The sequence below is a fragment of the Halyomorpha halys genome, unplaced genomic scaffold (assembly GCF_000696795.3).
Source record: "Halyomorpha halys isolate HHAL.00 unplaced genomic scaffold, Hhal_1.1 Scaffold912.1, whole genome shotgun sequence".
Taxonomy (NCBI): Eukaryota; Metazoa; Arthropoda; class Insecta; order Hemiptera; family Pentatomidae; genus Halyomorpha; species Halyomorpha halys.
The window spans coordinates 409276-421961 of record NW_027110766.1 but is presented as its reverse complement, the minus strand read 5'-3'; the positions used below and the strand labels follow the sequence as shown (position 1 = coordinate 421961).

The 12686-nt window shown below is 33.0% G+C and overlaps 3 protein-coding genes across 5 annotated transcripts in view; 1 reads left to right on the top strand and 2 right to left on the bottom strand.

The window, feature by feature from the left end:
* LOC106687083 (MPN domain-containing protein) overlaps positions 1-7311 on the bottom strand; it is a 13512-nt gene extending 6201 nt beyond the window's left edge. The window contains exons 1-7 of one of the 3 annotated variants that reach the window (XM_014430764.3): positions 7195-7311; positions 6982-7055; positions 6772-6903; positions 5339-5485; positions 5109-5190; positions 3207-3279; positions 1691-1860 (exon numbers count right to left, since the gene is read on the bottom strand). In XM_014430764.3, coding sequence (XP_014286250.1) covers positions 1691-1860; positions 3207-3279; positions 5109-5190; positions 5339-5485; positions 6772-6903; positions 6982-7055; positions 7195-7204 — 688 coding nt within the window. In that variant the 5' untranslated portion in view covers positions 7205-7311. The remainder of the gene's footprint in view (positions 1-1690; positions 1861-3206; positions 3280-5108; positions 5191-5338; positions 5486-6771; positions 6904-6981; positions 7056-7194) is intronic. The other 2 variants (XM_014430765.3, XM_014430766.3) reach the window with 2 other exon arrangements.
* Positions 7312-8995: 1684 nt separating this feature from the next.
* LOC106687089 (cAMP-dependent protein kinase catalytic subunit 1-like) lies at positions 8996-10590 on the bottom strand. Its single transcript, XM_014430772.2, has one exon. The coding sequence runs from the start codon at positions 10545-10547 to the stop codon at positions 9453-9455; it is 1095 nt and encodes a 364-aa protein (XP_014286258.1). The 5' UTR covers positions 10548-10590; the 3' UTR covers positions 8996-9452.
* A 42-nt stretch (positions 10591-10632) lies between these two features.
* Positions 10633-11796, top strand: LOC106687088 (cAMP-dependent protein kinase catalytic subunit beta). The gene has a single exon (XM_014430771.2). The coding sequence runs from the start codon at positions 10683-10685 to the stop codon at positions 11745-11747; it is 1065 nt and encodes a 354-aa protein (XP_014286257.1). The 5' UTR covers positions 10633-10682; the 3' UTR covers positions 11748-11796.
* Positions 11797-12686: the final 890 nt, after the last annotated feature.

Genomic DNA, 12686 nt, shown 5'->3' with positions numbered 1-12686 from the left:
TTTTCAAAATGGAAGAGTAACAGAATGGCCTACAGAAAGTTTTTAATCGTTGGATATGAGGTGTAAATTGTATATTTAAGATTGTCCTTGAGGATGGCCAAGACGTTAGACATTTAAAATAATAATAAAGAGTGTTTTGAGACTTATCTTCAATACAAATTAATTTATTTAAATAGAAAACATATGTTATTATTAAGGTTCAGATTGTTTTATTTATTTGTAATGTTGTAAGTAAACGATAAGGAGTTCAAAAGGTTTGTTTCTTCCTGAAATTTAACCTTAGAATAATAAGATAGAATGATAATATACAGGTTTAGAATATCCTAGGGTATGATGCCAATAGCAATATGCTGACTATTTACTTTCCTCTGCAAGATCAGCCTTAATACAATTCTCTCACGTATACTCGTTTTATCACTTGGATATTTCTTATACTAACTAGATATTTTGTTAAACCTCTATTTATTCCAAAACTTAATTATTTATTGCCTTTCATCAACCTCGTATTTAATTTAATGTTTCCACATCTTAACTACATCCAAACAGTACCACATACCACATAATCAGCTTACCCACAGTATGTTGGACAGTATTTATACTAATTATAAATTATTATTAATATAAATAGAATAATATAATTATAAGTTATAATAATTCAATAATTAAAGGTACAAAATAAATAAAACCTTCCATTTCTATAAGATTTTTGAATAACTGACATAAGTTTTAATATTTGTTAATTAATTAATAGCTAAAAATAAAAACCATTCACCTACAGAGAAAGGGAAGAAAAATGAAACCAAATTGAGAAAATATATCTTCAAACTGGCTAGATTAATGAAAGGAAAAGATTCTGAGCAGAGCTAGTTTGGGAGTCTCTACAGAACTAATTTTTATGCCAGCTATTTGCTATTTTAAGCAGTCTATAAATATCATCAACAGTGGTTGAAGAGCTTCAAACAGTTTTTTGTTTTTTGTTCACTGAACAGGCAATTAAAATTTCAGGATTGGAAGAAACTTGATTTTGTTTTTTTATCAGTCATTGTTGGATTAATTGTGATTTTGATAATTAGGCATAACAATTCTCCAATATGATTGAAAATGCTTAATACTACACACACCCGATGTGGGCACATGGTATGGCCGCCAGCATGTAAGGTGGATTTTTATGTAACCCAATAGTTGACCGGACATGGATGCTTTAGAGCCTACCAGTACCACTTCAAACTGGACAACACCGCAGAATGCCCTGGATGTCAGACTGTAGAGGAAACCGCGGAGCATTTGTTTTTCACTTGTATTCGCTTTGCGGCAGAAAGAAGTGAATTGGAGAGTGTGTGGAGGACGCATAACACCAGAAAAACGTGGTGAGCTATATGCTACTCTCAGTCCAGCACTGGAACGCAGTGAAGAGATTCACCACAGTCGTCCTCAAGAGGTTGAGAGAGGAACAGAGGGCTAGAAGATAAGACATGGAAACGTGAAAAACATTGAGAGAAAGCAAAGCGGCACTCAGCCATTTCCCTCCATGAAGTAATGCCTAGCAGCAGTCCTGTGGAGAGGAATGAACAGGTGTAGGGCGGTGGTTTTAGTGGGTAAAATCCCACACACGGATAGGTACGGGCCTATCCGTGTCTTTTGAAGATTTCCACCAGCCCTCGTACAAAAAAAAAAAAAAAAAGAAACTCACCATGGGCGTTTATATCCCAATGACCAGCTAGATAGCCAACAACTTCGGATGTAGTCAAGTGGCAGTGAAAGTCAATTACGAGGGCTGCATTTGTGGAGATAGATACTAAGAATGGTTGGATCTTTCCAAGTGAAGAGAATGGCGTTGCTTCAAGCAGAGTGTTGCCATCACTAGCAAGTATAAAGAATGGAATATTAATAAAAAATAATGGAATAGGTAGTCAATTAAAAATAAATACTTTATATAATAACTGTGTAACAAACAAAAGTTGTCTAAAATTCATTAAATCACAAGATTAGTGGTCAAACAATAAAAAAAGAAATTCTGAGGTGCACTAAAAGAATCAAATGATTTTAGTGCTAAAATTGTAAAAATAAATAAATAAATAACAAGGTAATAGTCAAATTATCAAATACCAATGATAAAATTGATTGTTGAACTAATAGATTGCATAGTTGTAAAAAAGTTGAACTAATGCAACTGCCCCGCTCCCAAATGTAGTGTCAAGGCAAGTTGTTATTAATCTTCAAGTAGTAAGGTTAATGAAAATACATATTTATCAACTTTGGCATGATCTTCTTCAAAGATACTGAAACGTAATAAATTGTAGTGATATTTTACATCTATAGTAAAATAAAACATTAAATATATTAACTGTTACCATGAATAGTAACTGCACATTGGTAAAAGTGACAAATGAAAATAAGAAAGAGACATATCATTTAAAATAGGATTAATATTAACTAATTTTGATGCGTGACAATAATAAATAATAAAAATAACGTCTGAAAATTGAACTTAAACAAGTTATACACCTAACTTGTTATAATTTTAAGTTATGAATTATTAACAATTTATAAATAATTTCTTTGATACATAGGTTTATTATAAGTATTAATTAGTATTTGAATATCATTATATCAATAAATAAAATTTATTTGACCAATTTTTTCTATTTAAACATTTTGTGATTTTGAATGGTAAAATAAATATTTGGGAGCACGGTAGCCACAGGGTAAAGCGTGTGGCTACTAACTCTTAGGACCCCAGTTTGAATCCGGCTGGGCAGAAAATTGTTTTCTGTTACACTGTAGCCGTGAGTCAACTCCTGTGGGTTCTGGCGCCCTCCTGGGGTCCACCTAGCCTCTTCAATTGGGTAAAAATCTGGCAGTCGAGTGTGATTCTGACCAAATCACCTCCTTGCACAACTGTATGTCTAGTAACAGTACTTCTCTGCAAAGTACTGAACCCCTGACCCTTCATGGGTTGTAGCGTTACAGATTTAAAATTAAATATTTAAAATAATACGATTTAGAAAAATAAAATTCTCAAGGTCAGTGGATTACTAGCATCCTTTTAAAAACCTGGATATTACGATTGGAATTTGTTGATATATAAACAATAAATAGTGACCATGGTCAGAATGAACAGTGAAATAAATGAAATCATTTTTAAGTAAAATTAAGTGGGTTAAAGTGAGAATCTGACAGAATAATTTACAATAAATAAATCTTACATGGCTGAAGATTTACCAGGACCCATACACGATTTGCCAAGCCTTGGGTCACTTGCCTTATCTCCAGCTTCCTCTGCAACACAGTTTTCTCATATATTACAATTATAAGCAACAATTAATAGACTTTGTTTTAGTAAGGTCAATATGCAACTTTACTACAAAAAATAAGCTAAAATTAATAATTACAGTGAAACCACAAAAACATAAATTGAAATATTACTTTTAGTAATTAATTTATAACTATCAAGATTATATTAATTTTCCATTAAATGTTTTTATAATTCACATTAACCTAATTTTCTAAACTCACAGAATGTTTGTTAAAATGGCTAGCATTTATTTGTGTATTCCTTACTAAGTAATTGTAATGAACTTTTTGACATTCATTGGAAACAAACGACTGGCAAAAAAAAATTACTTTACTCCAACAAATTTAGCAACTGTGATTTCTGTTATAATAATATTTCATTTAAGAAACATCATTCTAGATCACAACAATATTTCCTTTTCTGGTTGGTTTTACTTATATTTCAGTTATACCAGGCTCTGTATCTCCTCAGCATATCTTGAACTTTTGTTTTCCTATTTGGTGCATATAGCTCTGTAGTTTCATATATGTTCTGTCTATCATGTTTAAGTCCCTATTATGATCACTTACTATAGTCAGTAAGACTGAGGAGGGCAAATAAGCAGAGGTTGTTTGAGAAGGGCGTGGCTGGCCTGAATCTTGGTTTGAGTTTCTGCTCTTTTTCAAAATTTTGAAGAGATGATGAATATATAGGAAAAAGCAGCAGTTGAGATTTAGATGGATTGAAAACTCATTAAAATGAAAAAATGGAACGAGATTGTACATTTGATTTTCAATAACAGTGGAAGATGGATTAATGTAGTAAAAAAACAAAAAAACAAAACAAAAACATATTTTGTTGTTCCCATTTTGAAATGAACTCTGACTGACTGATGAATGCCATTTATATAACAGTAATCACGAAATATGCAATATGCAGTAGGCGTTGATGACCAAGCTGTGAAATGCCCTTTCAAAACTAACAAACAACGAAATATGCAATAATTGCCAAACTTCAGTAGTCCAAAGGATATGGATTGCTTTATGCAAGAAGAGGCCCTCCATTCAACATCCTACAAAGCCCGACTATATTTACCCAGAAAAGGAGTATGTGGACTTCTAAGTATCGAGGTACTATGTAGATATTATTTATGGAAAAACAAGGAAAATATATCGTAGTCGATCAATGACTTCACAATTGTGACAGAAAAAGAACGCCCATCGGAATGAAAAAATATGTCTTTATATGGGAGATTCTACAGCCATTAATATCTGTCAGGCTATTCCCTGAGACAAAAGGTTTTTAATAATTATTTAGGATGTTTTAAAGTAGAACATTATTCTTTCAAATTTCTCAATCCATAGAGGCATAGTCTCATAGACCAGGGCCCTATTTCATAATGAAAGCTAATAGTATTAGTTCATAGTACAAGTGTAGAAACTAGTGTGCTAATAATACTAATGCTTATTTTTTCATGATAGGGATGACTATTAGTGATATTACAGGAATTAAAAAATACTAAAGTACAAGTGTGTGTAATTGAATTAAGATAAATCTACAAGACTAATAGTATTAGTTTGTACTTTATTATGAAACAGGGCCCAGGTGTTACTATAAGACATTATGTATCCTCAGTTTGAGGAAACTTGAGAATTTTCAGGAATTCAGTATTCATGAGAGAGATAAGAGTTCGCTATTCGCACTAGTTAATTAATATGGTAACTAACCATACTTATTTTTATGTAACTTATAACATTAATTGAATAATAATATGAAAGACCATATTATTATTATTATTATATATAAGAATACATAATCAAGCTCGGTAAATCACCTTCAACATCATCTTCACCCTTCTGTAATTGTTTGAAATACTTGTTCTTAAAATAGTCAAGCTTTTGGCCCTGGTATTTTACCTAAATTGAAAAAGTAAAAAATACTTTGAATTAAATCATAATAGTCAATAAAATAAAATAAAGTAATTCACAACGGACAAGTAACATTAATGCTACACTTAAAAAAGTAGGTATATAATCATCACTACAATATAAAGTAAAAACATACTGATGCCCAACCACATCCGGACTTCTTGTCAGGGTTCACCATTCTTTTGCAGTGGCATGCCCAAGCACTTGGTGAAGCAAATATTATGTCAGTTTCCAAAGACTTGATTTTTCCATCTGACAATAAATCTCCAAGAAACCTCTGGCCCTATTAAAAAAAAAAATATTAAATTAAATATTTCTTAGCAACATTAATTAGGGTATATGACCCAAAGTGGACACTTGGCAGTTTCAAATAAGAAGTATAATTCTAATAAAAGAAAGAAATGTAATTCTGATAAAAGAAAGAAGTATAATTCTAATAAAAGAAAGAAGTATAATCATGATAGAAGAAAGAAGTATAATTCTAATAAAAGAAAGAAGTATAATTCTAATAAAAGAAAGAAGTATAATTCCTAATAAAAGTATCTCTTGAATTTGGACCGATGACTTTTTGAGATAGCCTAGAAACCAACTTCTTGCACCTCTTAACTGCTTGTGTGTTGCATGGAAACTAATAAAAGTTCCATTCCTCTGCAATATCACCAGACTTGGTGGTCTTTGAACAAATATCTTCATTGGTTACACTTTAGCGATAATGGGTTAGTCACTCAAGAAAAGATGGAATGACAGCATCTCTGAGGATAAGAGGAAAATAAAACTATCCATCATTTGTGCTACCAAAGCCATGTAGAAGAGTAGTTGAGTTGGCTAAGAACAACTGCATTTGATGAACTACATATCCTTCACCTAATGTAAATGACTTTGACAACTAATAGGGAGGGATCACAGAAAAACATTGATTAACCGTCAATCGTTTATGTTAACAATCTAACAATCAATGCAGTAGAACCCCCAAAAAAGATTATATAACATACAGTAGTACAAAGACTAATTTAATAACATATTTTCCTTGACTTGTTACTGAAGTCTGATATATTTATTGAATCTGTGTTTCATTGCACATAAAAATGACAGAGAATAATATTAGAGTTGTATAGGGTACTATCAGAAACTGATCTTTATTAAGCGCATACGAAATGGTGAAACTAACAAATTAATGGTGTTGGAAGAATAATAATCAATGATATAAAACATGATGCTCAAGATCTGTTAATATGTAAGTTTTCTACGGTAAATCTGTTGTAATTATTTGTAAACATTATTTTTGTATTGTAAACATTTATAATCAATGTTCATACTATAATTATAGTCAGTTGGTGGCTAGTAATATGTCAAAGTATTTCTGTTATCTGTATGCTCTCTTAACCATCACGTCATTGGTACCAGGTTGATTGAGGTGTACTAGTAAACAAAACTGCTAAGAACTAATTTAATTTATGTTCATGTCAATCTTAAATAATTCATAAATCAAACCTTCAGTTTTCCTTATTTAGAAGGATAAAAACATTAAGTCATGATTATAAAAAAGAAAGAGAATTAATGTCCATTTACCATATACTCAATAGACATGTTGGCTTCTCCAGGTTGAAGAATATTGGCTGCCAATAGCATCTGCAGAGTAATTGTTCTACCGATAGCTGCTCCTTTTGCTCTCCTATCACCTTCTCCTTCTTCTGAGCACTCCTGAAAGTTAATGAAAGACAAATTTTTATATTTCAAAAGAATTGAAATGAATTAAAACACAGAAACACAAGACTTTACCTCATCAATGAATTCTTCATCTTCAACATCCCCTTCTACCTCTTCTTCACTTCCTCTTTGCATTTTTAAGGGTACTATAAATTACAAGGAGAAAAAATAGATTTTTGTTTATAACAGCTACTTAATATTTCATGTCGTTTTTAATTTCTTAATGTAGGTAACTTAATATCATAGCCTATCGACCCAAAGTTGGACTGTCTACTTAAATTATACCTAAAAGCATATTCACTCATTTAATAAACAGAAGACGTTTACTCTTCTTATATCCTAATTCGATTTCCAATGAACAACAGATCAGTAGTAAACATACAGTGTTTTGGAATACTAGGTTAGGTTACAATCGACAACTTAATCGATTCTTAGAAGAATAATTAATTCGAAACCATTAACAACTAGTTAATTTTTATTACCCGACTAAAAAGGAGCCAAAAGGAGGGTAATGTGTTTATGGGTGTCATAACTTGCTCATTAGTAGGCTTGTAACAATTTTTAAGAAAACGGCTCAAACGATTTTCAAGTTTGATGGCTCAGATAATTCACTAAAATCTCGTGATTCTCTCTTTACAATTTGTCCTAAAAATACTGAAATTAAGTCTGTTGAATCTATACTTCTGTTTTTTTAGGTTCTAGTTTGAGCTAACTCCACAACCGATTTGGAAGTTCGATGTCTCAGGTTACTGAGTAATATCCCATGAGCGTTTTAAAAAAAAAATTGTCCTCAAAATGTTGAAATAATATTTTCTTGTATTTTGAATCAAAAAATGGAGTTCTCTAGTCACAGTGTAGCCGATAACGATACTCATAGCAACCATCTGGGCCCTGTTTCATAATAAAGTACAAACTAATACTATTAGCCTTGTAGATTTATCTTAATTCAATTACACTGACTTGTACAATAGTAACTCGTACTTTAGTATTTTTTAATTTCTGTAATATCACTAATAGTCATCCCTATTATGAAAAAAATAAGTATTAGTATTATCATCACACTAGTTTCTACACTAGTACTATGAACTAATACTATTAGCTTTCATTATGAAATAGGTTGGAGTAGCATCTTAGGGCTCTAAGACCAAGTGATGCAGAAGTTTTTCTATAGAATATTTAGACAGATGGACATGAAAAGACAAAAACTCACGCTAAAACACCTCAAAGATATACAGAGAAGTATTTTCACTTCTTAAGAAGAAATAATGGAGAGATGAGAGGAATATTTCAAACCCCATTGCCGAGTCATTTTTGAGTAAATGTGTCCTTGTTAGGACTACCTCACTGTAGTGGCGAAGGCTCCCTCTCCTGAAGACTATCTCAAAGGCTACCTCATATATTGATCATTTTGGGTGCTTTTAAGAAATTCTTTCTGGAAGCTACAGGAATAGTTAATGTATGGGAAAAGTAGGAAAGGCCCGAGAGTCAAACCGACGCCTAGGTTGACCGTAGAAGTGGGGATAGAGGAAAAATGGTAAGGATTGCCTCTATTCACACTTAGAGGATATTTGGACATCACCATGAAGGATACTTTGTAAGAAAATACTGTTTTTAGAACAACGGTAATAAAAGGAAGTGATTACTTACTACTTTATGTTACTAAATCTAAACCATTACAATAAAATACAAGCTTTAGATCTAAGTAATGGGAATGTGGTACCTTAAGAATGTTAAAGAAAAGACAAGAAGAGACAGTGTGATGGACCCCACGATAAGAACGAGTTTCGGTATACGATGTAACGAGGAAACACTAGAATAACGCTATGTGTAGAACGATTTAGAATCGTAGGTGTTTGGTCAAGTGTCTCCATTGAATAGCCAGACCTACTAACGAAGCTATTGCAGAGGGAAAATCTCTGAAATTATTAAGTCCTTTTAATTAATGACTGAAATTAGCCTTGGAAAGGCAATGATCTTAGAGAGAAAATATGAAACAGCTGATTCAGGACCATGATTTACGGATCATGCTCTCTTAAAAGCTTTTAAACTAGTATTTAGAACTAATCAGAGTTCTAAATAACATGGATGTTTTGTTTATTTTTGGTTGAATCTTTAAACTTTTCTTCTATCTATTGTTTTTTAGGAAACATAAATTTTATTTAGATATAACGTATTACCAGATGCCTGTGTAGATGTGGGCACCCTCTTTTCCGTGTTCCTAAAACCCATTTTTGACAATTACGCACAGGATGATCAATTTGTGTCCCATGTACGGCGTGTTACTTTAAGTTAGTTGCGGTTCGGGTACAGCAAGTCTAAGAAACAACACATTACAAGTCTTAAAAGACTATTACGCCCGTTTTAAAAGTTATCTCGCAATAATTCTTGTTTCATCAAAACTAGATTCCTAGATCACATTTTACTTGAAGTTATGTTTTATCCACATTTTAAATGCATTTAGCATTAAACATTTAAGATGAAAATAACATATTTTTTTCGAAAAAGTTTGTGTAATCTTTCCTCATTATCAATTTGTTTCAAAATCAAAATCCTCTGAAGAGTGCTATACCAGAATCACATTTGGGAGGAACAATCTTAACTGGTTCTAACTCTGGAAAGTTCGAATCAACTTCTTTATATGGTGGAATGAAGGGTGCGTGGAGTTCTTGATTAATCAGTCGCAGCCAATCTATATCCTGAAAAAAACGAGCGTCCTTTACTTCCTGAACTCCTTCACGCACCATACCCAGACGTTCGAACGGTTCTATTTTAAGTAAACCAAGCAATAACTCCTCCAGACCGAGGGAGAAATGAGCACACACTGCATACTTGCATTTAGTAATGTTTTCATAAGTTTTGAAGGGGTCATCTGCTCCAAAGGGCGTAAACCCTGCAACTAATTCGTAAATTAACACACCTAAAGACCACCAATCAACTGATCTGTTGTGTCCTTTTTGTTTTATCATTTCCGGAGCCATATATTCTGTGGTTCCACACAATGTGTAAGACATAGAATCTCTTATCTTCTTGGCAAAAGTAAAACCCGTCAGCTTGACGTAGCCATTTGTATGCAAAAGGATATTCTCGGGCTTAATGTTTCTATGTACTATTCCGACATAGTGTAAATATTCTATAGCAAGGACTATTTGTGCTGCATAAAATACCGTTAAAGGCTCATAAATTGTTTTTTGTTTGCATAAATTCCAGTATAGATCTCCTCCGACACGTAGTTTTTGACAAAGGAATAGGAAACCCGTATCTTGAAAGGAACAAAGTAATTTCTGGCAGAAAGGAAAATCTATTCCTTCTATGTATCGACGGGATCTGTTTATAAACCATCTTGCTTTTGAATCGATGATGGTTTTCTTCCTGAGAACTTTGATGGCATAAAAATCTTTATTACACTTAAGTTGAGTGAGATAAACCATCCCAAAAGTACCCATTCCAATTGGTTTGATAAACGTAAAGTCAAACGGATTGATATCTTTTACTTCTGGGCCCCTTTTACTCATATCCAGATGAATAAGGGTTTGTCTTCTAAACTGTTCTTTTAATTCTAATAGAAACACTGTATAATCTGTAACAGGGTAGCGTATGATTGTGCCTTTCGGTTTAAGTACTATCGTACGTTGAGTCATTGTAAAACGTTTCTAGAATCTATGTCAACGAATAACTAGCAGGTAATGATAGAATTAATTTGATATTAAACATATGATATTTATAAAAATGTACTCACAATTAGTTTATATTATGTTACACTAGTGATTTAAATAATGTTCAGCATGACCGATAGGGATAGTGGTGAAAAGAAAGGATACATAACGGACTGGGACGATTATTTAGTGAAGGCAAAAACATATTTTGAAGAGAATTGGTTTCAACACAAAGAAAGTAAAGTTGCACTTACTGATTTCGAGCCGTTGCAAACCATCGGAACTGGCTCTTTTGGCAGAGTTATCCTTGCCAGAGCAAAATTTACTGATAGTTATTTCGCGATAAAAGTACTCGAAAAACATCAAATATTGAAAATGAAGCAATTGGAACACACTTTGAACGAAAAGAAAATACTTCAATCAACAGATTTTCCTTTCATTATACACATGGAATATTTTTTTAAAGATTTCGTCTATCTTTACTTTGTGATGCCATACATCCCTGGAGGAGAGCTATTCTCACATTTGCGTAAGGCAGGCAAGTTTTCAGAATCAACTTCAGTGTTCTATGCAGCCCAGGTTGTTCTTGCAATCGAATTCCTTCATTCATTGGACATTGCTTATCGGGACCTGAAACCTGAAAATATAATCGTAGACAAAAATGGGTACATAAAGCTGACAGATCTCGGCTTTTGCAAAGTCGTCAAAGGAAGGACCTATACCTTGTGTGGGACTCCAGAATATCTGGCACCTGAAATAATTCTTAGCAAAGGTTACGGTTTGGGTGTAGACTGGTGGTCATTGGGAGTCCTCATGTATGAAATGTGTGCTGGTTATCCACCATTTTATTCAACTGAACCGATGAAGATTTATGAACAAATTGTGATTGGGAAATTCCGAATGATACCAGCTTTTTCAAATGAGCTTAAAGATCTCTTAAGAAATTGTCTCCAAAGTGATGTCTCTAAGCGCTTTGGAAATCTTAAAAAAGGGGTTGGAGATATTAAGGAACATCGTTGGTTTAGACACATTTCATGGCTAGAAATCCTCAATAGGAAAACCCAACCACCATTCATACCACATGTGAAGAGTCGTGGTGACGCAAGTAACTTTGATTCTTATGACGAAGAACCGTTAAGAACAGCATCTAAGAATAGGTTTTCAGAGGAGTTTAACGAATTTTAGTCGATACATTGTTAAAAAGATTACCCAAGTATACTCTTCTTAATCTGAAGCGAAACACTTTTTAATTATTAACGTTCAAATTATCACTTGTTATCGAGTGAGATATCTTAATGCTGTATCAAGTATTCTAAGGTTGTAGAGACAACAGTTAAATTTCACGATTACTTATCTACTTATAAAATATATAGTAAGGGGAAGTAATTTGATCCTAAATAATAAAGAAATGGCAGTCTTGAAATGCACAAAAATTAATTTCATTCCAAAGTAGTGCGGTAAGTGAATCTTGTGTAGGGCGCTACCAGATTTTGATTTTTATTGTTCGAGGGTGATGCCCGTCGTGAGGACGATTTCAATTACTTGTAAAATACAACTATAATATATATATTGGTAAAATATAAGAAGCAGTTCATCATAAACATTATTAAGTACAATTACTATTCATCCCACTTCCCTCAGTCCGCTGGTGTTCCACAAGGAAGCATCCTCTACACAGTCTCTACAGCTGACATCTCAACTAATTTTAACACTATCCCCACCACGTATGCCGATGATACATTTTTTCTGTCAGTTAATAATAAGCCGTTAATTTCATCCCAAACTCTTCAGTCCCTTTGATGAATAGTGTCTTAACTGGAGGATTAAAATAAATTAAAACAAATCCCATCATGTTACCTTAGCCCTTCGTTGTAAACCTATGGAGTGCTCTACAGTGTCCTTAAATAATATTCCACTTATTTCCGCCAAAGAGATCCGCCCGCTTGGGCTAAATCTGGACATACGAATAACATGTGTATCATCATACAAGACTGAAGAGACTGGAAACTGACCGTCGATGTTACAACATTTATTAGACAAATCATCTAAGCTTCCAATCCATTACAAAAGACCTGATCTATATGACTATAATAAGGCCTATCTAGACATATGGAGTATGTTATA